Below are 27822 nucleotides of genomic sequence, written 5' to 3'. Positions count from 1 at the left end.
ATAATAGTGGTTAGTGCTATAGACAATTAAAAAATAAAAATAGTTATTTGCATATAACCAGTGGTGACTCTAATCAGGGTCAAAATTCCATAAAGTCACATGGTTCTGAGTTGGTCTTTATTGTCATCACATGTGAAATAGGTGATTTTAATATTAATGGTCAAAAGTTTTGGAACACCCCAATTATTTCAGTTATTTATTGGAATTCAAGTTGCTTAAGTCCAATGAATAACTTGAAATGGAACAAAGGTAAATGGTGAACCGCCAGAGGTTTACAAAAACAACACCAACACCACCCCTACTCCAAACTGAAAAATAAGGTACATTTCAGAGTTATACAAGAGGCCTTTTTTCAGGAAAACAAAAATGTGTTAACAATTTAAAGCTGTTCTACAGCAATGGTGGTTTATGGAGCCTTGAAAGCTGGTGCTACTAATTCCTACAGGTGTTCCAACTTTTCTGGATTACTTCCAACCCCTCTGTCTGCATAAAAGCAGTGTTGGAACACATTGTGTTACCATATTCTCGTGAGCATCAGTTGAAAAAGGCATCGCAATGGAAGAGAGACGGACCATCAAAATGTATGTCTTCCTACAGAGAAACTGCAAAGAAAGGCGTCAATGAGTACAGTTTTCTCCACCATCAAAAGTCACTCAGAAACTGGGGTAAACTCTGACATGAAGAGGTCTGGCAGACCCAAAGCCACAAATGAATCAGAGGACAAGTTTCTGAGAGTTAACAAGCTTGCATGATAGACGGCTCACAGGACAACCCAACCCTTTCGAGCACAGCTTAATAGTGATCGTAGCAGGCAAGTCTCAGTTTCAACTGAAGACTTCAGGCTGCAGGTTTGACAGGACGAGTTGCAGCAAGAAAGACACTGCTAAGACGTCAGAATAAGAGGCTTGCCTGGGCCGCGGCTACCACAACATTCTGTAGCGCCATGCAATAGCCTCTGGTATGTGCCTAGTTGGTCAGGGGTTAGCACAATCTCCAGACTTAAACCCCATCGAGCTGGTTTGGGTACCACACATTTATGGGAACTTATTTAACACATATGGGAAGAACTTTATGAAGAATATTTGATTTCTAATGTAGAAAGAAAGCCATGGGTATGTTCAGCTGTTATATCTGCCAAAGGTTTCTACTTTGATGAGTGAAAAATTTAGAATAAGTCCTTATTTGTACAAGGCTTTCATTTCAGAGTGCAATGAGACATTAAACTGAATCATTTTCAACAAAAACTGGAAAAATTGGGGTATTCTAAAACTTTTGACCAGGAGAGTAAAATTCTGTACACACGTTCCATAACCAATGTACTAAAATAAAACTCTTTGCAATATTATACTTTTACTGGAGCATCCATTTCTGATATAACACCAATGAAGATGAAGGAAACGATGAATATAGCTATGATATTGTTGAGATATAAGGACTAACTATCAGTGCTTTTTAGCTAAAATGTGTGAGGTTTGCTCAATGTTACTCATTCAGTGAAAAGATGTATCAATAAAACATCTATATGCATGCAAAGTAAGGTATTAGAGTATGGTATAAATAGAAAATCTTGATGTGAATACTCCACACAGTGAATATTAGCTGTAGTCATGGTTCTGTCGGGCAAGCTGCTACCTCACAGAAAGAGAAGAAGTGGTTTACAGAATATCTACAGCAATTAGGAAGCACAATAACAACCTCAAAACACAAAAGTGCACTCACAGTCACACCAGTAAATGGCAATACATCTAGAGAACAATGAAAAGCATTTCCCCATCAAGAAGACAAGCTCAACAACAAAACTTAAAGTCACAGTTTTCTTTTAAATTTCTGACACCCTAAGGTGCCTTTATGGTGCGCTTTGATTCAGAACAGTCCATGTCATAAACGAAAAAGGCAACATGACTGGTGTGAGATCCAACAGAAGTCCTCCATGAAAAAAGTACCGTGTGATCCTTTTATCTTATTTCTAACAAGATCTTTTGATGGGACAAGGTTATTTTTTTTCCACCACAATACGACACTTGACCATTTTTCACTTAACAAAAATGTATTTTTGAAGTCATTCGAGTGAGATACTGAAGTATCTCGATGAGCATAAAACGTGTTTTCTTGTCCCAGCTCTGCAGTGTAGTAGTTCGAGTCTGACTGAATTCCATTGTTTTCCATTTCAACAGCACACAGAGGGCCTACAACATGTCCCAGAAGTTAGAAAATCCACAATTTTCGTTGGGAATCTTTCTTTTCATTTACAGATTGAATATCCCCGTTGTAGGTATGTTCTCAGTAGTTGTGTGCACTTCTCTCCGGCTGCTGTCTATAGTGTGGCGATGACTGTTGTTCATATAAGAGATGCTTAGGCCTCAGAACTCAGAGAGGTCCGTGTTGGACTTGGAGGGAGGCGAGCCGCTGCACTATGCTCTGTGCGGAAACTGTAATCATACTTACATAGGGAGAGTTGCATATTATTACTAATTAGTATGGTCTAACAAATTTTCTTATTGTTCACTAAAATCATAATTTCATTTACCTATCTGCAAAATACAGTGTTGATTAACAATCATATACAGTAATTTATTAATCCTCTAGTGGACAATCTGTACTTAAGCAAATACTACTTCATTATTCATCTCTGGAGACCATAAATTATACTATGAGAAATGTAACAAAGTCTTATGTCTACTCACCTCCTTTTCAATCTCAGCCAGTGATTTAATTGTAATACCCATCAGATCCACCTGCTGCAGCTGTACATGGAGAACAGGAATGCTGAGATGTGTGAACAAGCTCAACTTCAAGCATGTTGCAATTGTGTGAGAGTAGTGTTGGGAGACTTGTATTACTACAACGTGACTTATTTGAAGGGTTAAGTTGAATAAAAGTTTGCCATTTTTCTAGGTGCAGTCTGAACATTGTGATAGAGGCTCAACAAATTTATCAGCTCATCACCCAATAAAAGGTTTATGCCACAGCCGCCTTCAATGAACAGAATTGGTAATTTAGAGCAATACTGGTAACACTGCTATTAGCAAAATCCGTTTTTATGTTTCTGTAATAATTGATCTACCAGTATGCCGAAGGCCTTTAAAATATTTTGAATGCTAAAATATATATTTATTGCTACTATCCAGTCATTTTCAAATTTACCATTTCATAAATAAGCATTAAATATATTAAAGCATGTTACATACTAAGAAAAATTTAATTACTTTTAATTTGAATACCATCTGTCATTATGGAAAATGTTACTTAATACTAATCTCTTCCCAACAAGATGCAAGAGTTAATTTGTGCTAGCTAAGCAATAGTGGTATTGACAGTGTACCCTTTAGTGCTTCACTGAGATTTGGCTGAGTGAACTTTGAAGAGGCTCACTCATCACTCTGGATGGCTTGCAACGGCCACAGGATATCACCAGAGAGTGATGAATGAGAAAGGGAGGAGGAATAGCGATGTTTGTGAATGAGAAGTGAAATAACACTGGACAACACTTCCTGAGTGCTGATTGAATGAGGAAGAAACTACAAAAAAAAAAAAAAAGCTCAAGACCAGAAAAGCTCCCCACTGCTCAGGGACTGTGCAGACCAGCTCTGTGATCATGCGCATGTTTATCCGTGGGAGACATCCTGTGTTGTTCCAGTACTAACCATTTCACACTTGTAATCTTAACTTCCCACCTGATGAAGACAATTAGGGAGGATTGTCCTCAACCACCTCGAAACTCTAGTAAGCATGCTGCTGCCAGACCCCTGTAGTTCACTTTACTCTACTTTTGGTAGAGCTGGGCGATAGAACGATAACGATATGTATCGCGATATAACTTTTTCTCGATAGAAAAATTAAACTATCGCGATAGACCTCGCCACTCTTGTCCTCTTAAAAAAAAAAGAAAAAAGAAAAAAAAAAAAGAACAGCCAATCCAAATTAAGTAGCGCAGAGCCGAACCAATCACAGCCGCAGCGTCACGTCACGTGACTTGTTACGTACAGCACAAGTGCCAAGCCGCACGTGTGTTTGTTTGGGAAGCAGCCAGCCACCGTACCGCCCGGGTAATGGAGGAAATGAGTGTGCCGACTAGAAAAATCAACCGAGCGTGACCGAAGGGAAAACAGATGATGGTTCCAATGCCGGAGAGATTGTCGAATGGAAGAGCCATAGAAGTTCCGTAGTGTGAAGGTATTTCGGCTATTTCAAGTCTGACAAAAAACAGAGTAGTGTGCACTGTAAATTGTGCCGAAAGCAAGTCTGGAAATACAATAAACTGGTGCATGCGCTACGTCCACACGTACCCGGGTATTTTTGAAAACGCAGATTTTTCTATGCGTTTGCACCTTTCGTCCACGCGTAAACAGCGTTTTTGGTCACTGAAAACGAAGATTTTTAAGAACTCAGTTTTTGCATTTACGTGTGGATTAGAAAAACGTAGAAAACGCAGCGTCAAAGGTGTGCGCATTTTTTGACGTCACACTGTGCGCCACGTTATTGTTTCGGTGAAATGAATTTCTACAATACTGTTACTGTTAATTCTACTCTCTGCAGTGTTTAAATGCTTACATATACACACAGTTACTGTCCCTCCACACATACGACTCGGTTCTGCTTCTATGCCCCAGCTTTGTTTACTTTTTCCCACCGAGGCTTCTAGACTTCTGATTGGCCAACATTTCTGCACGGTTAGGAATCTAGCGCCACCTGCTGCTTTGGCATGTTCATAGCAGCGTTTTCCTTCATTTCTGCCTTTATGTGTGGACGGGATTATTTTTTTAAAACGAAAACGGAAAATCTCAGTTTTCAAAAATACCCGTGTACGTAGCCTCAGTCTCTGACTGGAAGCGCTAATTCGTCATTCGGCTTTTGTCAGACTAAAGTAACTGTTAAAACTGTTTGAAAAGCTCAGCTATACAACAAGGAGAGATTGAGAATTTCCTTTTAGTTCTCAGTTTATTTGATACTGACAAAAGTTAGTCAGTTTTGTCTGTTCTTCTGTAAAACAAACTAAGATTTATTTTTAGAATTAATATTTTGTTTCTAAGTGGAATTGACAATTTAGTCTGTTTTGTTTGTTCTATTTTGAAACTTAAACGCTTTAGCGGCTGCCTTTTGTGTAGTTTGCAATATTTGCCTTTATTTATCTGAAAAAGTCTCATGTTCCTTAAGTACATCTACCCTGTTGAACTTATTATGGGAAATAAATATTTAAATAAAAACAAGCTGCTGATTATTTCACATTTTACTTGTGAGCAACGGCACATTTAAATCTTACAAATATAGTTATTTGGCTTATATCGTGATAGATATCGTTATCGCCTGAAATGAAAAAAACATATCGTGATATGCAAAAATCTTATATCGCCCAGCTCTACGTCCTGGAATTGAGGTGGATGATGCAAGCATCTACCTCAATAGATTACTGTCATGCCTAAGAATACTGGAAGCACTGTGAGGGTCATGTTTTTTGACTTCTCTAGCACTTTCAATACAATTCAACAGGCACTGCTAAGATTGAAAAGCTGAAAAGGAGCAGGAGTCGACCATAACCTTACTTTATGGCTATCGGGCAATTTTTTTTAAAAGCGGTTGTCTGATGGGGAGGTGGCCGCACGGAGTGGGACGGGAAACAGGTTAACAGTCTGAAAACGTGGGCCAGCTCTTTCCTGGCCAGTCCCCTTGACCGCATAGAAGAGGTGGGTGAGAAAAGGATCTAATGGGCATTATGAACAACATCTCTGACCCCCTAAATAAGATTATAGAGGTCCTGAGCAGCTCTTTCAGCAGTAGACCGTTTCAGCCACAATGTAGGGCGGAGCTCTATTGTAGGTCTTTCATCCTAACAACACAGGATAAATACTGTTTAAAAACAAATGTGTATTATTACCACTCTCACTGCACTTTAAGTACATATGAAAATCTTGATGTATTTTACTGTATACAGTAACCATCTATAAATAGTATAGTATTTTTGCTTTTTTGTACACTACTCTTACTTTTTCATCTCTAATTTTCTTTTTATTACTTGTGCTGCTGTAACAAGTTATTTCCCAAGAGTTTGGGATTAAATAAAGTTTATGCCTATTTTTACTGTTACTCAGTTACATTCCTGAACAGAAAAAAATTGTTTTTTTGGTTTGTTGTTATGCTTGATTAATTTCTGACTTCTCAGTGTCCTGGCTTAAGTTTGGGGAATAAAAATATGAATTCATTTAAGTTAATTCTGTACTTTTTAGTTTTAAACAAGCTTTTCACAGATTTCTAAATTGTGGGTATTTTCTTGCTTTTATGACATGTGGGTGTAATAAATTTGTTAAGCACTGTATCCCTTTCTTGCAGGGTACAGCAATCTCAACTAAGAAATATATGTAATCTGATATTCACGTACCAAATACACATCAGACAATGTAATGAAGCTTAGTGTATGAATGTAAGGCTACTTACAGCTTTTGGGCAAATACTGTGGTTGTTGTACTCTTTTTGAGCAGAGATGTTAAAGCAAAACACTGGAAATTGATACAGGGGGACATGTTGGCAAATTCACTAGGATTAAAACTTACATCAGATGAGGCACAGGCAAACTTCTCAGAGATCATAAAAGGCACCCCGTCCATTGCTGAAAGAGAAAGGTCAAAAAAACGTTACATAATTTCATCTCGTAAAAGAGATCAAGTAGTAACCCATACAAACCATAAACTGAATAACAGCAACGACTTGAGACTGTTAAACAAATGACAGTGTCCACATATACAGAGATGTGGACACTGTCACCTTCAACATGCAGTCTATTATGAAGAGAGAGCTTGAAAGCACACAAAAGTGAAGCTGTTGATGTGTCATTAGGGTTAGGGTAAAGGGCTAGGGAAACCATTATGTCAATGAAGGTCCTCACTAAGATAGTTGAACGGGGTTGTGTGTATATGTGTGTGTATTCATCTTTAAATCAACAAGGGCGACTGAAACTGTAAAGACCTGACCTGTAATAGCATACAGGTTGGAGTTCTGGTGCTCATAGTCTGGTCTGGTAGTATTTTTTCCTCTGAAGCTGGCAGGGAGGGTCATGGAAATATGCCTTGAAACAAAAAGAAAAACATTAAGCACCTCAGTAGTTCAATATATATGTGAAAGTGAGCCAAATAGCTAAGAGTTTAAAGAAACTATCACTATCCACTCCTGCTGTGTCAGCTAGAACTAATCCTGGACTGTCAAATTGCACAGCTAAGCAAAGGAAGTTGGGTTGTACATTAGAGCTGTATCCAAATTTTTGACTATGGCTTGTTGGGTAATTTCTCTTCATCCTAGAGTACTTATTCATACATTGTTATAATGTACTTAATTTGAAAATTATCTTTGCTACAGTAGCTGAAATATATATATTTTTGATGGTGGCTCCTCCTCTTTCACGGGTTTCTGCTGTGATCAATCAATCGATAGATGAAGTGGCTGATGTCCACAAATCCTACTAGTGGCTGGACAAAAACACGCCACAGAGGCAGTAATCATGGAAACACAGGAACAAGCTCTGAGGACAAGATCCATGGAGGCTGCGGTCTATCACATCAGGCAAGATCCCAGGAGCAGGCTGTGTAAAGATGCCTCGGAGAAATCCAGCATATAACAGCAGGGTGCAAGATGCTGGCAGGCAGGGCATTAATGGAACGCCATAACCAAGTGGCCGGCATTAGTATACAGAAAGATCTGAGCAGAGTACCTGGAAGTCTCGAGGTATAAATGGGAGACGCCCCCTAGGATGGTCAGGAATGACAGAGCCAAGATCCTGGAATTCCAGATACAGGCGAACAAAATAGTGGTGGGTAACCAATCAGACATAGTAGTGTTGGACCAGCAGAGGAAAACAGCCGTAGTGATAGATGCAACGATACCGAATGACAGCTACATCAGGAAGAAGGAACACGAGAAGCACCAAGGACTCAGAGAAGCGCTTGAAAAGATTTGGGGGGGGCAAAGGTAACAGTGGTCCCAGTGGTAATCGAAGCACTCCGTGCAGTGACCCAAAGCCTAGCCGAGTGGCTCCAGTAGATCCTAGGAACAAGATCTCTGTCCAGAAGAGCGCAGTCCTACGAACAGCAAAGATATTGCGCAGGACCCTCAAGCCTCTGGTAGAGGACCTGAGCTTAAAGGACAGACCGCCCGCAGGGGCGAGAGGGGATTTTTTTAATATATAATGTTGTGCAAGATCTGAGAGAGAAAACTTTAAAAAAAAAAAAATCCTTTTTAAATCTGTAACGTGCTCTGCTCAATTCTCAATTGTTCCATTAATATTAAAAGAAATTATGTTACTCATTATTTTATTATTTGAACTCTTAAGCACATTTTCTATAAAAGTTTAATTAAATCGCTCCAAATGGACAACTTGGGTTGAAGGAGTTTGAGACAAAATAAAAGAGGCAAGGCTAAGTTGGTTTGGAGATGTGCAGATGAGTATAGTGGTAAAAAGGATGCTGAGTATGGAGCTGCCAGGGAGGAGAAAAAGAGAAAGACCACAGATGTTTACTGGATTTGGTAATATGGACATGGAGGCATACGATCTGGAACAATTGAAATAGGAAGATGACAAGAAAGTTAAGGAAGTTCCTCCACTGATTCATTCAAAGGTGTAAAAATAAATATCCATTGTCAATTTAAACATATCATCATAACAATTTTTGTGACATCTGAAGATACATCTTCTCTGTGTTGGGGCACTCACAAGCGAATGAATCACTACTTGCATGTACATTCCATAACCTCTAGGCAATACCAAGATAAAGTGCTAATCTGTGCAACCTGTATTGTTACAGTGCACTTGCTTTGTTTTGTGTTGTATTTCTCTTTTAAGGTTACAAGAACTAATAAGAGATACATGTGAAGACAATTACATACAAGTACTAGCACATCATTAGAGTGAATTTACTTAAGCATGGGAGCTGGTGGGGCTGATCCTGAGCTGGAGGAATTCACATTCTGGGTGTTGTTGATGGTTTGTGTGTGTGTGGAGTCCTGGGCCCGAGGCACATTTCCCATGCGATACCAGATTCCCATGTTGTTGAGCTCTCTGTCAAACAATGTTAGAAGCATTATTAAGCAGAAAGCGCTGACACTAGTTCCAAGGTTAATGTAAACCTGCTAGTCAAAACGTGTGTGTATTAAATCCATGCCCTCCTTTCCCCTTCATACATTCTCTAAGCAATTATCCTAGAAATGTTTTGGGGACAAAGGTTGTTTTTTTTTTAATAAACACTTTGCCAGAAATGATTTGGATTCTTTAGCTCTCATGTGGAACACATCTGACATACTGGAAGTGTCTTTTCATGTAGAAAACTTACTGATAGAAATGCCCTGAACATTCCATCATACATTAAAAATGTAAAAAAGATTAATGTGACTTGATTTCTGGAGTAAGTGGAAACTGTTATGCCAAATGGAGTGATTCCATTACAGTACAAACAACTTTTTTATTTATAAACTATTTTCTTCTGTTTAAAAAAAGAAAAAAAAGAAAACAAAAAGTTAAATTTGACTGGAAGTTGCAATGCTCACCCTATAAAGGTATACTGAGGAGGTGCCTGCTTGGAGCGTCCCAGGATGCGGATATCACAGATGGCTGCCTCTGTGGAGTCCCGTGGAATAAATTTGATGCAGAGTCGCCTCTTCCTGAAGGCCTGCTCCTCTGTTGCAGAAAAGACAAACTGACGGTCATTCCACAACAAGGTGGTTCATGAATAACAAACAATTCTTATTTCAGAGGTTAAAAAGATTAATTATTTTCACATATTCTTACCACACATTGAGGCTCTAAGTGTCTTTCCACTTGAGATAATAACTTACGAGTATCAACAGTTTCCTGGATTGGGATGAAACCCACAGGCAAAGTGTCCTTTATATCAATCAGCTTCATGTCCACAAGAACATTACCTAAATGGCTCTGCAGAGGAAAGAATAGAGTACAAGAATATGGTATTGAGAAAGGAGATGTTTATTGGAGAGGGGGTGGGACACTTATTTAACTGTTGAGGAGGTAAGTAAACTTACATTTTCTTTAGAGAAAACTCTGGTGAAGCAAAGGTATCGGGTCACCTTGGATTTGAAAAGTCCGTCTTTCCACAGGTCAGCATCCAGGCCATCTGTTGTTGTTGAGATCTATAAGCAGAGGGGGATAGATTTTCATTATTCTGAGACAAGAATAACAATATCCGTGGATGATCTCCTCAATCTGTACACTCCTTGCTGAGCTTTAAGACCATCAGGTCAATTACTCGTGGCCCAACCTAAGTTTAGGCTGAAGACCAGAGGTGATCGTGCCTTTGCTTCAGTTGTACCTAAACTTTGGAATAGCCTCCCTGCTTCTATTCGTGCCACAGACTCTATTCAATCCTTCAAATCAAGATTGAAAGCTTACTTATTTAACCTGGCTTTCCCGACCATTTAATACCCTTATTAAACTTATAAATAATTTTATTGCTGGTTTTTAACTTCTTAGTTGATATTTTGTATTCATGAACTGACCTTCCTCCCGATTTGAGGTTCGATACCTATTTTACTTAACTCTTCTGGTCTATTAGTGCATGCCTTCTATCTGTGCTAGTGCCCAATCTGTACTTTGTTAATTGATTTACGTTGATTCTCTGTATAATCAGGAAGCACTTTGGTGTGCCTTTGGGTTTTTAAATGTGTTATATAAATAAAACTGTATTGTATTAACAAGCTAAATTCCTGGTAGGTAACAGAAATTCAAATTTGGTTGATTGCAGTTGTGAAGGTAATAGTTGAAAAGATTTTCCTCATGGCCAATTTTTTAGTCAGCTAAACGAGGGAGAAAAAAAAAAAATCACTAAATCACTTGAGAAACAAAAAAAACCCAAAACAAAACAAAAAACTGTAAATTTAAGACACTCAAATATCAAGTTAAATTTGAGAACCGTTTAACGGCCAATGACAAAAACTCTGCAAACAAAGGCATTTGAAAACATTAATCACATTCTTCAATTATGAATCATGCTGCTTAACCGTGCAGGACCTCACATTGTGCATACTGACCACATTACACTCCAAACAGAAAACGAAGACGAAAATAAACCGATGTTAAATAAATAAATATTAAATGTTATAATATAAACTTGCTATAAAAGATGTTCACGTATTATTAAAATATGACAAATTAACATTTGAGAATCTAATGAATTGCAACTGAAAACTGTGGCACAGTGTTCCCGTCTATTCTGGACGATGCGCGCTGTTCAGAAATGCATAACAACTACTTCAATAAAAGTTAAAATCTAACAACATAGCACCTTAAACACTAAGTGAGGAGGAGGGACATCTTCCTGTATCCCTTAAATAACAAAACAAGAAACAAAAAAAAACGGGAGTCAAGAGGCGGCTTGTAGTGCATTTTGACTCCATTCTGCTTGTTTGGTGCAGCATTTGTTACAAAGACGCAGGCATCCCCACACCCACTCACTCACCCACTTTGTTTTTGAGTTTTTTGTCTCTTCTTGCCCCACACCACTTTCTCCTCTTTTTTCCTCTCTTGCCAGTCTTGCCTTAGACATAGTCATACTATACCATATATAACGTAATATGTGAAATAACACAGGAATAAGACAGGACAAGATATTAAGAAAAAAAATGAATATCTAAAATAGTAAATCAATAAATCATCCAGCAATTTTATTCCGCCTATCTGAAGTTGCAGGGGCAGGAGTCTAAGCAGGGAAGCCCAGACATCCCTCTCTGCAGCCACCTCCTCCAGCCTATACTGAGAAATATCGAGTCGTTCCCAGGTCAGCCAATAGATGTAATCTCTTGAGAGTGTTCTGGGTTTACCCGGGCCATCTCCCGGTAAGAGAGGAAACACCTTTATCTTACACCTACACTGGCTCCTTTCATCAAGGAGCAGCAGCTCTACTCTGAACTAGGGCTGCCACAAACGATTATTTTGATAGTCGACTAGTCACCGATTATTTTTGCGATTAGTCCACTAATCAGATCATCATCCATTGGACGTAAAACTACAGCTTATTGCACCAGCGGCATCTGCTCTTATATAACTATCATTAGCTTACAGCTTTAAGTGTTTAAGGTATGTGCTAACTAAAAATAAAGACAAGATGATAGTTTATTAAATTTTAATGAAATTTGCAGATTGTTTCGGTGAAGTTTAATAAACTCCTTGCTATCTAAAATATAACAGGACACCGGAGTAAATTCTCGAGCATCTCACACTTCTGATAATCAGCTGTCTGCTTGACGTTTGCTCAGCTGTGTAAAAACTTTAACCTCAGCCAAACAGATTTACTCAGGAACAAATAAAATACTGAAAAAAGCCAAACAATAACACTTTTAAGTTATCTAAGTGACTTATATATGTTTAACATGAGTAGCGAAAGACGGCAGTGGGTTTGAAAACGATTTGCCGTGAGTCTGGTGTTCTCACGGCTCTAGTGAGCCTTGCCCCCGGCTAGCTATCGAGCTAGTGGGCAGTGTTGGGAAGGTTACTTTTAAAATGTATTCCGTTACAGAATACAGAATACATGCCCCAAAATGTATTCTGTAACGTATTCCGTTACGTTACTCAATGAGAGTAACGTATTCTGAATACTTTGGATTACTTAATATATTATCGTGCTTTTTACAACAACGTGAATGTACTATTGCTGTGTGATTTATTACTATTACTGAAGGTCCGCGACTCCGAACTGTAGTAAAGGGACCTCTGACTAATACGGCGGGGTCCCTGTCGGCTCATAGCCGAAAAATAGCTTTACTTTGTTGTGTGGGTCAATTTTTCTTGCGAGAGACAGAGAGAGGCGTTGAAAGACTGCTCCAACGGAACTTATTGTTTTCGGAGGAAAACACGAACACGGTGTACAGTCGAGTCTTAATAGCTTACTTACAACTGGGCTCGTCAGGCTCTCTTCTTGGCTGCAGTGGTTATTATTATATTTACATGCTTCCAGCTCCCGTTTTTCCTCGACGACAACTCGTACCTTTCCACTCGCCTTTTTCTCCCTCCTCGCGCTCACAGACACATAACGTGTATGGCAGTCCATTCTCCCTGCAACACGGACTATACTGCCCATGATGCTACATTCTTTAGAGCTATGCTTGTAGCATTCTGCCTGTTAGCTTAGCACAACAACAACAACGAAAAGGCGCTCTCTCACCCAGGAAACACACAGTCGCAGAAAGAGAGAGAGCGTCGCCCTGTAACCATGGCAACCGTAACGCTGCCGCCTGGAACGAAAGAACGTAGCTGTCAAACAAAACCCAAACAGTCCTGACCCGCGACAAAATGAAACAGGAAAGTACCGCAGTGTAATCCATTTATTTCAACAAAGTAACTGTATTCTGAATACCACCTTTTTAAACGGTAACTGTAACGGAATACAGTTACTCATATTTTGTATTCTAAATACGTAACGGCGGTACATGTATTCCGTTACTCCCCAACACTGCTAGTGGGTAACAGACGTCTCCGAAAACGTTGGAGCGCTTTTGAAAATATGTGGTGTCTTGATAAACCGAGCAGATATTTGAGGTTTACACAGCTACATTCTCGCCTGAAAATATTTTAAACGTTTATTTTGTGGCCCACATAGAATAATAAGAGTAATGTTAAAACTAACTAGCTACTGCCATTGTTGGAAACTGAGCAAGGCCGCGCTATGAATTCTCGACTATTAAATTAGTCGTCGATGATTTTGATAGTCGACGTAATCGTGACTAGTCGACTAATCGTGGCAGCCCTACTCTGAACCCCACACAAATAATTGAACTATTAATCTTATTCTAACGGAAAGCCCATTTTCGTTACTCGTATCCTCAATCTTTTCCTTTCGCTTATGAAAGAACTAACAACAATACATTAGCCCAAAATTAACAGATTAATGGAGTTTCTCAACAATGATGCCACAAATGGCAGCACATGGCTGTATAACATTTAGGCACAACAATTTACCATCACTTCGCATCAATTAAAATGATAGCAATTAGGTTAAATGATTACTACGTCTTGTACTGACTAGTGACAATAGCAACGATTAGTTGCTTGGTTAACAAGTCATGCACATCCCTTATTTCACAGGAAAGAAGGATAGTGATTCTGCTCCTCTTTAACTGTAAACTACCAGGTAAAAAGTTGCTACAAATGCTAAAGCAGCTGCTACTGTTGGCAAACACACACTGTCATCCACCTAATACATGAAGACTAATTCACAGCAAAACACTCTTAAGTCTGGGCTATCATCATATACACGGAGAATAATACATGTGTTTTTCCATAGACATTTGGAATTGGGTGAACAGAAAAAAAAAAGACAAAAGAAAAAAAATAAAAATAAAAAACAACCCAGAATCACTATTGGCAAGTTTTTATAAAAAAAAAAAAAAAAAAAGGAATTTGTGCATCACTGAAGTTCAGTCACTGCCTATATTTTCCTAACAACCAGCTAACCATTTTGCTAACCAGAATGTGCACCAAATCAAAAACAGGTTTGTATGTCAGATGTTGGAGTTTATCCACGAGAGAAGCCCTCACTGGGAACACATGCGATTGTTGCTCAATTATTTTTGTCACAATAGAATATTTAAGAAATTAAATTAATTTAAGAAAGCATGTAAGTGCCTCCTTTCATGCGCACACACAAGTACATAAATGTGCAAATTAGATATTTCTGTTACTGCAAAAAATAAAATCTAATAGTGTGGGAAAAATTCTGGTATTTGGCAATTCTGACCAATCATTCTTGAGTTATGTTATGTTGCTTACCACATCATATCCAGTGGGTGCTCTATTTCTAGAGGCTACTACTCCGACTCCAGTGATTGGGTCCATTGGCATCTCTGGCAAAGCTTCAGAAAGGTCCCGAACCTCAGGCATCTTTATAGAGATCTGCAATAAAAATCCCCACAGATGACATTATTGGAAAACAGAAAGTAGGACAATGGGAGAACGGGAATAAACATCAGGATTGATTGGTAAGATAAGACATGTACTTTTCTCTGCTGTTCATACAGGGGAAATTTTTTTACTCTACTTACTGAGCTCCGATCTAACCGTTTTGAACTTATAGTATGGAATAATTTTTTGTACCATAAGTCACAAAGGGAAAAAATATAATCCGAGCAAATAATTTAATTTCTTGGGCACAACTCTGATGTGAATCCTGCTTGCTTAAATCATTAGATTTGTGACTGTTTGGAGGGGAAGCCCAAAGAAAGCAAAGAAAGTGTCCTAATGTGACTGGTCACTTTCATGGACAGCTCAGGTTACTGCATTGAGTGGAGTTACATTGTTGCAGCATCCGTCCCCCAAAAAACCCCACTGTTTTAAATCATATTTGCTTGGAAAATAAAGTTTTCCAATAAAGAAAAAAAAAGGAAAAAAAAAAATCCAGATTCTTAAGTATCCATAGAATAGTGCCAAAAAATTATACGGAAAATGATAACATCAAGCGATAACAAAAGTCAATTTCAGTGAGAGATAAAAAACACACATATATACAATAAGATGAGGCTAATAGAATATATTCACAGAAGTTTTTGTGATGGTGCAGTTTAACTGAACACTGCACTTTCACAAAAATCTAAACCTATGGGCTCAAAATGTGGTCATAAATATTTTGTACTTGTAAAAAAGATTTGTGTGTGCATAAAAAAGATTTGTGTGTGCATAAAAAAGATTTGTGTGTGCATAAAAAAGATTTGTATGTGTAAAAAGAATTTGTGTGTGCGTAAAAAAAGATTTGTGTGTGCATAAAAAAGATTTGTGTGTGCGTAAAAAAAGATTTGTGTGTGCGTAAAAAAAGATTTGTGTGTGCGTAAAAAAGATTTGTGTGTGCGTAAAAAAGATTTGTGTGTGCGTAAAAAAGATTTGTGTGTGGACTTAGAAAAAAACCCCCTGCAAGTTACAAGTACGGATTTTTGACCCTATTTTTCTTCCCTTCATCTGATTGGTCAATGTTATGTCAATCACAAATGTAACAATCCAATCAGAGAACAGATGGGTTTGGCTGTCGGAGGGGCGCTTTTTTGAACTGCAGGTCCTTGAAGGGTGATACCGTTTGAAGCTGGAGGATCGCTATATAAATATCCGATAGCAGCTAGGTCCCCTAACTTTCAGTAGCTGTTGAAAGGAAAAAGTTGTGGTATATCAGTGGTTAGAAATACCATTATTACTTTAGGATTAGTTTAACACAAAGTCAGGGCTGACCCAGGACCATTGCTGTGAGTCACAGTGCGCAGCATAAAAGTCCCTTCACATCAGATGCAGGATACGCTGCTAATGCTAACTGCTAACTAAAAGCAAAGGATCCAGAATTTGTTATGCTGGCTGCTGGGCTCTGTGGGTTTTTGCAGCAGCTCTACCTGTACTAGATGCACCTGCTCCTTGTCTTTTCTATCTCTGACTTTATGTCCTCTACAAGAGTTTGTTTTTTTTGCTGGTTCTTCAAATGTTCAATAAAAACATGTATGCTAATTCATAACGAAGAAAGCTTTGTAATGAAGACTGTCATTTCCAAAACACTGCCCGCCCCCACCCCGCGGTCCGCAGCGCTGTTGAAAAGGCTGTGGAAGTCCCTGTATTAAACACGTAGACCTGTGACATAAAAATCACCAAACTTGGACGACCACAGACTGTTTTCCTTCGTGGTGATGAAGGAAAACGCTGGGTTGGCATGTAAAAGGGCATTTATTCCCTTCAAAAACCTGCAGTTCAAAAAAAAGCGCCCCTCGACAGCCAAACCCATCTGTTCTCTGATTGGATTGTTACATTTGTGATTGACATGACATTGACCAATCAGATGAAGGGAAGAAAAATAGGGTCAAAAATCTGTACTTGTAACTTGCAGGGGTTTTTTTCTAAGTCCACACACAAATTCTTTTTACACATACAAATCTTTTTTACGCACACACAAATCTTTTTTACAAGTACAAAATATTTATGACCACATTTTGAGCCCATATAAACCCTCGTATTACTGTAGTATTGTATCTTCTGGATGAGGTAGATGTGTGTTCATGTGTACATTTTTCTGCATCTGTGTGTGTTAGTGAATGAATAAGGCTTTAAGAGTATGTGGGGGCTCCAATGAAGAATAGTGAGCATTTGGACATTTACCCTGAGCTTTGATGCAAAATTTGGTGGGCTGAAAACAGGATATTACAATGGCGTAGATTTTAATAATGAATGCTAATAATTCACAGTGTCTAATATAACAGCCCCAGGTCAGTGACTGAGTTTTACTATCCCCTGTACATTTTTATTGGCCTGCAAAAAACAAAAACAAAACAAACAAATCCTTTATATTTTTAAATATTAACATTTTATTTCACTTCACTTTAATTTTGAAAAATAATTATTAAAAGACTGGTCTAGCACACCCCCTGCCCCTCTTTAAAGTCCCCTCTGCTTGCTGCAGGTATCACGGCGACAGAAAGTGGAATGTCAGCCGTCAACAAGCTGCGCATTTTAAACATGGTATCAAGGGAGTTTTTCCTTCCCACTGTTGCCAAAGTGCTTGCTCATAGGGGGTCATATGATTGTTGGGTTTTTCTCTGTATCTATGAAGCGCCTTGAGGCGACTTATGTTGTGATTTGGCGCTATATAAATAAAATTGAATTGAATAGAATATCAAGTTAACAGTTCAGCTGCATTTTTTAATGCAACTTCTGCAGCTTTACTAAGGAGGTTTCCTGTATAAAACAAACAATTGTGGATGGAGCAACTACAAAGTTCACTTTTCTTGATGTTGGAGTTTGTTGATTAGGTGGTTTGATGAATCCAGCCAACAAATATCTCCCCATTAACTGCAGCAGACCAATCTCCGCCTCAACCCAGTATCACAGAGAAATGTGTAATAGACACATCTCACTCCCACTTTTTCCCAGTAAAGGTTTTAATGGTGATTACAGGAATGGTTCTGCATGCTAGGAAAAAAATAAAAAACCTCTTTCTAATACACATGTACTTAAAGACTATTTAAATGAAGTAGTTCAAGCTCTGTTGAAGGAAAAGAGACAGAGTCAGTAATTAAAAAATTCAATTCAATCAGGAGGACACATTTGCTAGCTTTTGACCTTCTGTTGGATTCTGGTCTTGGAAGCTGTTGACGAGCTGCCCTCCATGGATCACTCTGCAGGTCATGCCCTCATATGAACCCTTGATCATCATCATAATAATAATAATAATAATAATAATAATAATAGATTGAATTTATATAGGGCTTTTCGAGACCCTAAAAGCGCATTACAATTCCACTATTCATTCACTCTCACATTCACACACTGGTGGAGGCAAGCTATAGTTGTAGCCACAGCTGCCTTGGGGCAGACTGACAGACTGTTGACCATGTTGGCTGGGATGCTATAGTATTAGAGGAGTTTCTCGGTCCACACTGTCAAACACAACTATGACGCGTAGCACTGCGGTCTAATCTGTGCTTGATCAATTCTGTCGGAAGCCTGCTTGCTCATCCCACAGTAGCGACCCGATAGAAGACCTTGTCGTTCAAGGTTCAGCAGCTCACTGCTGAACGACATTTCAGACACTGAGATTCACCCTATAGCTGTCAGCGATCATGGTCCTGTATCTTTAACACTAATGCACAAGAATAATACTACGCCAAGAAAAAACTGGAGATTTAATATATCACTACTTAAAGATGAACACTTTATTAAATATTTTAAAAAAGAGTGGACTTCATATTTGGACTATAATGACACTCCCGAAACATCAGCTTCTGTTCTATGGGAAGCAGGGAAAGCTGTGATGAGAGGTAAAATAATTTCTTTCTCATCACATAAAAAGAAAAAAGAAAACAAAAATATTCAGGAATTAGAAAAAAACATCAAATCACTAGAAGAAGCCTACGCGTCCCACCAAGATCAGGAAACATTGAACAAAATACGCAAAACAAAACTAGAATTAAATGAGATAATTGATAAAAAAAAAAAAAAAAAAATTCTTAGTACAAAGACTACGCCTACAAAATTATGAACATGGTAATAAATCCGGTCAATTTCTAGCAAACCAGCTAAAAATAAATAAAGAAAAAACAACTATATGTGCTGTTCAAGATTCATCTGGGAACACAATATATGATCCGATACAAATAAACAACATTTTCAGGGATTTCTATAAAACGTTGTATTCACCACAAATAAACCATCTAAAAAAGAAATTGATCAGTTTTTGGACAACATAACTCTTCCAAAATTATTGGACACTCAAGCAATGGCACTGGATTCACCACTGACACCAGGTGAACTCCAGGAAGCCCTGATAAGTATGCCCAATAATAAGGCTCCAGGTCCAGACGGCTTTCCTGCAGAATTCTACAAAGAATTCTGGTCGATTCTAGCACCAGTTTTCTACAGAACGTTGTTGGAAATTAAAGAAAAGGGCAGACTTCCATCAAATATGAATTCTGCAAACATTAATCTCCTGCTTAAACCAGGCAAAGACCCTGTATATCCCTCAAGCTATCGTCCAATATCCCTTATAAATGTAGACCTTAAAATAATCTGCAAAGCTCTCTCAAAGAGACTGGAGAAAATAACCCCCCTCTTAATTCATCCTGACCAAACTGGTTTCATAAAAGGTAGGCACTCATCAACAAATACACGTAGATTACTTAATTTGATAGACTACTCATACAGTAAAAACCTAGAAACTACAATATTCTCTTTAGACGCAGAAAAAGCATTTGACAGAGTTAACTGGAAATTTCTATTTGCAACTTTACACAAATTTGGTTTTGGATCCTCTTTCATAAACTGGTTAAAAATATTATATAATTCCCCAACAGCTTGTGTTAGAACAAATGACCAGACATCCTCCAGCTTCTGTCTCTTGAGGGGCACCAGGCAGGGATGCCCACTCTCCCCTTCACTGTTTGCAATTTTTATTGAACCCCTAGCAGCAGCAATTAGACAGAATTCAGTAATTAAGGGCATAAAATGCAAGAACGTGGAACATAAAATCAGCCTTTATGCAGATGATGTGTTACTCTTTCTCCAAAATTCACAAACCAATATCTCTGGGGTGACTGAATTGATAAACTCTTTTGCAAGAATATCAGATTACTCAATTAACTGGTCAAAATCTACAGTTCTACCGATTAATTGCTCCCTCCATAATTCCTCTTCTACACCACTGCAATCGGGAAATATAAAATATTTAGGTATTAATGTTTCTCCCAAGCTTGCAGATCTAACTAAATTAAACCATATCCCAGTTTTAAAGAAGGTAGAAGATGATCTGGTTAGATGGAAATGTCTACCCATATCACTCATGGGAAGGGTTGCCGCTATAAAAATGATGGTCTTACCAAAAATAAATTATTTATTCTCAATGATCCCAACTAAACCGCCACAAGATTGGTTCAGATCTCTAGATTCATGTATGTCCAAATTCCTTTGGAAAAATAAACCCCCACGTATAAGCTTAAAAACACTACAAAAGACCAAGGATAAAGGAGGACTAGAACTGCCTAACTTTCAGTACTACTTCTTAGCCAACAGGCTTCAGTTTATCTCAGGATGGCTAAAACATACCCTCTTAGATGAACCTTGGCTAGATGTAGAACAAGCACTTTGCAATAATCTAGAGATCTCAGACCTACCATTTATCAGCTCAAACATCCAACGACATGAATGCTTTAAAAGCATCAACATCAGCTCTTCTCTGACAGCATGGTGGGAGTTTCTAAAATTGACGGCGTCTTCATTAATCCCATGCAAACGTACACCTATCTGGAACAACCCTGACATATTACAAAACAATAATATGATAAACTTTTCAGATTGGAGTGGTAAAGGAATCAAATATTTAGAACATATACTAGAAGGAACAGAATTTATTTCATTTGACGGACTAGTTACACAATATGGGATCAACAAGAAAAGATTTTTAGAATATCAACAAATTAAATCCATAGTAAAAAAGAAATTTAAACCGGGTCAAGTTGAACTACAAACACCACCAAGTGTGGTTCAATTTCTTACTCTTAAAACCCCCAAATTACTATCCAAAATATACAGAATGCTTTCTAAAACAGATGAATCAATATCACTTCCTATTGCAAAATGGGAAGCGGATTTATCAGTTAACTTAGACCTAAACTTCTGGTCTCAGATTTGCTTAAAAACCTTTCATCTAATTAGAAATCCCAGTCTTCAATTAATTCAATACAAAATATTACATAGAGTGCACTATACAGGTCATCGGATGTTCAAGATGGGCTTTACGTCTACCAACAACTGCTCACACTGCCAAACCAATTCACCGGACAATTATATCCACGCTCTTTGGTTCTGTCCACCAGTTCAGAAGTTTTGGCGCGAGATATGTGAAGACTTATCGAAGTGTCTGAAATGTAACATTCCAACTTCCCCCTTAGTGTGTTTGTTGGGCAGCTTAGATAATGTCACTTCAGAAAAGAATATCGCCCATATGGTTTTCACTGCCCTATGCATAGCCAAGAAAACAGTCCTCGTGAACTGGAAAAATAAAAATAATCTTAATTCTAACCAATATAGAAATTATCTATTAGATTACATTAGTCTTGATACAGCCTCTGCCACCACATCAGATCAATTGCTCTGGGCTCCTTTGATCAGCTCCATCACCTAGTGGGGGTGGGGGGTCATAGTTTGGTCCCGCCTTCACTGTTGTGATTGGTGTGGGGGTAGGGACAGGCTTAGGGCGTCGGGGGGTTCCCTGGAGGCATCTTCCTTGGGGGGCTCAACCCGGGGTAGCGGTCATGTCCGGTTAGGGGCTCTGTTGGCTCTCAGGTGACTGTTTCCCCGCGGCTGCGTGCAGCGGGGCTAGGGGAGGGTCTGTGCTGACGGACGTGGGTTACTGACCTGGTAGCCTGGCTGCCCCTGGGTGGGTCCGGGATGGGCGTGAGGTTCTGGGGGCGCTCCGTCTCTGGGCTGGGGCCCGGGCCAGGCCTCGGGGGCTTGGGTCCTGGTTGGTGTGTTGCCGGGGTTGTGGGTGGGTGGGTGCATGGGGGCCCAGCCCTGGAGCAGGGTGCCGCCGGTGCATCGAGCCACCTGGGGGGCTCTTCAACTGGTGGGGAAGATCGTCACATCTTGCAGGAGCTTTCCTCTCCTCAGGGGCTCTCTCTGCAGGAGGGGGAGATACAGGAGAGGTGGAGGAAGATCTCAGCCTGGGTGTTTATTGTCTTATGTAGTCTGGAAGATGAGTGGATGGTGGGGTGGGTGCGGTTTTCTCTGTGGTGGGGTTGGGTGGACTGTCCCGGGCTCTGTGGGGCCGGGAGGCGCTGCTGCGCTGGGCCCCGGTCTGGATGGGCCTGGGCCCCCTTTCCCTGGCGGGTCGCGGAGTATGGGGGTGCCTACTGGGGTCAGCGGGGGAGCTGGCCCCAGGGAGGGGTCACTTGCCCCCCCCTTCCTTCCCTCCCCATCTCCAGCTGCCTCCCTCTTCCCGCTCCACCACAACCACCCACACATGCAGGACCTTGGAGTAGGGGTATGTCACCAGGGGGGTGTCTGTCCCCACGTTGAAGTGAAAATAAAATAAACAATAAAAGGTGAATCAAATGGACCATTACGGCAAGGCTGGGATGGTCAATTTGGTAAAGTAAACCCGTTGGGCATCTTTCTTTGCCTTTAGACAACAATTCTGATGGCAAAAGAGCCAAACGGGACAGGCAAAAAAAAAAAAAGAAAAAAAAAGAAGACCTTGTCTGTTACTGACAGGAGTGCGATGGCCCTGTAGTTGTTACAGCTGCTGAGGTCACCCTTCTTGGGGTGGTTACTCCTCTTTTTCCCCCAGAGCTTCTAGACGAGTGTATATAGCAACTCCACTGGTGCTTCCAAATCTGCTTTGGTATATCGCCAGGTTCAGCAGCCTTCCTGTTCTTCATTAGGGTGATGGACTTCCTGATCTCTTCTCTGGTTGGTCTGCTGCAGTTAATGGGGAGATATTCGTTGGCTGGATTGATGTCTGGTGGATTTGGTGGTGCAGGTCTCTTCAGGAGATCCTCAAAGTGTTCAGACCATCTTTTCATCTGCTGCACTAGTCCTGTGATGGCCTTTCCCTCCTTGTCCTTGTTCTGGCTTGCTGTGCTTCCCACACAATTTCTTGCTTGTGTCGTAGAGCTGCTTCATGTTATCATTGTATGCTGTCTGTTCAGTGTCAGCTTCTAAGTCCATCTATGTAGTTGTTCTTATCCATCCTAATTAGGGCTGCCACGATTAGTCGACTAGTCACGATTACGTCGACTATCAAAATCATCGACGACTAATTTAATAGTTGACGCGTCGTTTGAAGCTTTGTAAGATCCTGAAAGATGCAGGAATAAGTAGCAGGATTTAAGAGTGTAATAACGGACTGAAACAGAAGATGGCAGCACTGCATGTACAAGGATGCCAGCTGCCGTTAAACCCCGAAGAAGAAGAAGCTGTGTCCCACAATTCATAGCGCAGCCCTGCTCAGTTGTCAACAATGGCGGCAGCTAGTTAGTTTTAATATTACTCTTATTATTCTTTCTGGGTCACAAAGTAAACGTTTAACATATTTTCAGGCAAGAATGTAGCTGTGTAAACCTCAAATATCTGCTCAGTTTGTCAAGACACCACATATTTTCAAAAGCGCTCCGACGTTTTCGGAGACGTCTGTTACCCACTAGCTCGATAGCTCACTAGAGCCCGTGAGAACACTGGACTCATGGCAAATCGTTTTCAAACCCACCGCCGTCTTTCGCTACTCAGGTTAAACATGATATATAAGTCACTTAGATAACTTAAAAATGTTATTGTTTGGCTTTTTTCAGTATTTCATTTGTTCCTGAGTAAATCAGTTTGGCTGAGGTTAAAGTTTTTACACAGCTGAGTAAACGTCAAACAGACAACTGATTATCAGAAGTGTGAGATGCTCAAGAATATACTCCAGTGTCCTGTTATATTTTAGATAGCAAGGAGTTTATTAAACTCCACCGAAACAATCTGCAAATTTCATTAAAATTTAATAAACTATCATCTTGTCTTTATTTTTAGTTAGCACATACCTTAAACACTTAAAGCTGTAAGCTAATGATAGTTATATAAGAGCATTTCTTTTTTTCAGATAAGTAGAGACTGTACTGGGGCTTAGATCATTTTAGTAATTGAGTATCTATTATTGCATCAAAAATCGAATAAGAAATACTTTTGTCTTATTAATGAGCAGTAATAAATATTCAAAAGACAAAAAACAGGTCTTTTAAAATGTTTAAATAGTTCACCTCCTCATAAGACCTTAAATATCTCCAAAATATTGTATATAACCAGATGCGTATCTTAATGATCTTAAAGTATGGTATCACTGTATTAGAGCACTAACTTACAAGAGCCAAGATATACCAAATTGAATCAAAAACTGTGACCCCAAAACTGTGCTATGAACAGAACCACAGATTTTGTAAACTGATCCATCCCCAGTAGATGTCAATAATAATAATTATAAATAGTAATTCAGTGTCTCTACAGTTAGAAATATCCTGTCTCAGAGTGACGCTGAAAAACTAGTTCATGCATTTATTACTTCCAGGCTGGACTACTGCAATTCATTATTATCAGGACGTCCAAAAAACTTGCTGGAAAGCCTTCAGCTAATCCAAAATGCTGCAGCAAGAGTCCTGACAGGGACTAGAAAGAGAGAGCATATTTCTCTTGTTTTGGCTTCCCTTCATTGGCTTCCTGTTAAATCCAGAATTGAATTCAAAATCCTGCTCCTCACATACAAGGTCTTAAATAATCAGGCCCCATCTTATCTTAATGACCTTGTAGTACCATATCACCCTATTAGAGCACTTCGCTCTCGCACTGCAGGCCTACTTGTTGTTCCTAGAGTATTTAAAAGTAGAATGGGAGGGAGAGCCTTCAGTTTTCAGGCCCCTCTTCTGTGGAACCAGCTTCCAGTTTGGATTCGGGAGACAGACACTATCTCTACTTTTAAGATTAGGCTTAAAACTTTCCTTTTTGCTAAAGCATATAGTTAGGGCTGGACCAGGTGACCCTGAATCCTCTCTTAGTTATGCTGCAATAGACGTAGGCTGCCGGGGATTCCCATGATGCATTGGAGTTTTTCCTTTCTTGTCACCTTTATCACGCACTATGTGTTGATAGACCTCTCTGCATTGAATCATATCTGTTATTAACCTCTGTCTCTCTTCCACAGTAGGGCTGGGCCATATTATACCGTTCACGGTAATACCGGTATAATGTTAGGCAACGATAGGAAAATGAAATATCGCGATAGAATATGAGTAAAACGCGCATGCGCAGTGCCTTTGTTTTCATACGCACATGGCCGATTGTTGAGTGAAACAGATGAACCAGAATTGGTTTGTAAAAATGGTGCAACTTCAGTGATGTGGAACTGGTTTGGTGTTTGTCCGTCAGATACAGACAAAGCACAGTTTTTTGCAGAACGTGCAAGCGGCCGTCGTTATTGTCGTATTTGTCGGACTAAGATGCTCTTAAAGCTGGGAGTAATCTGGGTCCTAAACTCCGTCTTTTTCATGTCAAACAACACTGCAGCATCACTGCGAGTTAAAAACTGTCTAAATTCTTTCATCTTTAATAAAAACAATCAGCATTGCTGCTTTACCAGGTGTAACTATGAAGTTTAACTTCCAGGCATCCATGAAAACAAAATTTATTACATTTAACGGAGTTAGAAGTTAGCAGGAAGTTAGCTCGCTAGTTTCGCTAGTTACCTAAGCATGATATAGCATGTTCTGACTGAGAGATTTCTGAAAAAAAATCAAACGTACAGCTCTGCTATCACTTCCAACATAAATGAAGACAGGAAACTAAACAGCAGTGACGTTTGTAGGGTTACTGAAGTTGGGCTAGCTGGTATATAATGATGTGCTACCTGATCGCTAGCGACATTTAGCATAACATAAACAGTGAAGCTGGAGGACGAACACTAACACTTTTCCACTTATAAAAGTTAACGTAAAGGTTCCTCATGGTTAGAGACAAATGCAATCGCATGGCAGGATGCTGTAAACGGACCAAACTTCAGTCAGGAGAACAACTGAGATAATCCATCCACAATACGAGGTTAGTCATTAATATACTGCAACAACATGGGAATAGAGCAGCTGCCAGAGAATTCAACATTAATGAATCAATGGTACAGAAGTGGAGGAAGCAAGAAGAATGAGTTTAATAAAGTTTGATTTATCTGACTGCTTTGTTTCGCTTAATGTGCCTTATAATCCCGTGCACCTTATGGTCCGAAAAATACGTACTGCACACTGCAGTTTAATGTTGCAAAGCACCTCTTTTTAACTTCAGTGGATATTATACATGGTTATGCTCAGGATATGTCAGCCCATTTCTACTGGAAATGCCTTTTGGTTAAACTTTCAGCAAGGAATTTGCATTTGCACTGTTACATTTTTATAAAGCTTTAATGTACATAAAAACCAGCTTCTTGTTTAAGTGAAAATAAATGGAAGGTTGTCTTTTTGTGCTAGTAATGTTGTGGAGTTGTATTTTGTCTCGCATCAATTATATCGTCAGTTATATCGTTATCGCAAATTTTCAAATATATATCGTGATAAATATTTTTGGCCATATCGCCCTGCTCTATTCCACAGCATGTCTTTTATCCTGTCTTCCTTCTCTCACCCCAACCGGTTGCAGCAGATGGCCCCGCCCCTCCCTGAGCCTGGTTCTGCCAGAGGTTTCTTCCTGTTAAAGGGGAGTTTTTCCTTCCCACTGTCGCCAAAGTGCTTGCTCATAGGGGGTCATATGATTGTTGGGTTTTTCTCTGTATCTATGAAGCGCCTTGAGGCGACTTTTGTTGTGATTTGGCGCTATATAAATAAAATTGAATTGAACTGAACTGAACTGTGTCCAACCAAACAACCCTCAGGACAATGGCTCAGAGTTTTAATGGCCCATGTACATTTTTATTGGCTTGTGAGAAAAAACTTCTATTGCCATATTTTTTAAATCTTGATGCAACTTATTTTACATAAGTCACAAAATAATCTGGGGTATAAACAAACGGCTTACGTAATAAGGACATAAATTTGCTTTTTTTGGTCTCCAGTGAGCTCCTCTGCAAAGGACTGGATTTCTCTTCTACGTCCTAACACTCAAAATTCCAGTGGTGCAATGAGATAAAAAGATGTCACTCAAAAGTTCTCCTCATACAGGACAAGTTACGCATTGATTCGTAGGTTTAACACAAATTACTAACAACAGCCATAACTAAATTATTTATTGTGCGACAATAACTCGACTTCGTTTGTCAACTCTAACTGTGAAATAATAAATAAGCGATCAAGCTAACAAGCTAGTCGGGTAACATAGTGCATCTTCCACACGCCAGCTGCAACCGACCACAGACGTCAGCTATGGTTTTACTGGCCAGCCAACGGTCTGTTATCCCTTGGATCGTTTAAGCGCTTATATCACATACCTCAGTCAATTACACCACCAAAGGCAGCTTCACGTATCACATTCTTGAGAAGACACGGGATTTGCAATAAATTATAATGTTAGCAATCTAACTGGGTTAACCACTTACCGAAACAGGCTAACAGTTGGATGTGAGAGGTTCCCGAAATTTTTCCTCAGTGTTCTGTTTGGTTAGGTCGTTTCACAGCTTTGGAAAAGCTCGCATTGTTAGAAAATTGCCTTATTCATCAAACCAGTGCTAAACACAACCTATTCTGTGCATATCTGCACAACAGTTTTCCAGCTAGCGGTTTCAGGAAGATATCATTGTTCGAAAAGCGGAAAGAACTCGTTCGGATTCGGAGGAGTCGTCGCGGTCTTCTTCTTCTTCTTAATATTTATTGGTT

The 27822-nt window shown here is 39.4% G+C and overlaps 1 protein-coding gene across 1 annotated transcript; it reads right to left on the bottom strand.

Annotated features, from left to right (window-relative positions):
- Positions 1-100: 100 nt before the first annotated feature.
- Positions 101-27822, bottom strand: mvb12ba (multivesicular body subunit 12Ba). Its single transcript, XM_080875114.1, has 10 exons — positions 27546-27822; positions 14756-14878; positions 10018-10125; positions 9814-9910; positions 9526-9655; positions 8900-9040; positions 6963-7057; positions 6546-6601; positions 2685-2744; positions 101-2440 (listed from the first exon to the last, which is right to left on the bottom strand). Exons 2-10 carry the CDS (start codon positions 14864-14866, stop codon positions 2354-2356), a joined length of 885 nt encoding a protein of 294 aa, XP_080731240.1. The 5' UTR covers positions 14867-14878; positions 27546-27822; the 3' UTR covers positions 101-2353.

This window comes from Rhamphochromis sp. 'chilingali' (genome assembly GCF_963969265.1).
Source record: "Rhamphochromis sp. 'chilingali' genome assembly, chromosome: 2".
In the NCBI taxonomy this organism is placed as follows: domain Eukaryota; kingdom Metazoa; phylum Chordata; class Actinopteri; order Cichliformes; family Cichlidae; genus Rhamphochromis; species Rhamphochromis sp. 'chilingali'.
Note: the sequence above shows the minus strand (reverse complement) of the source record. Positions and strands in the feature narration are given on the sequence as shown.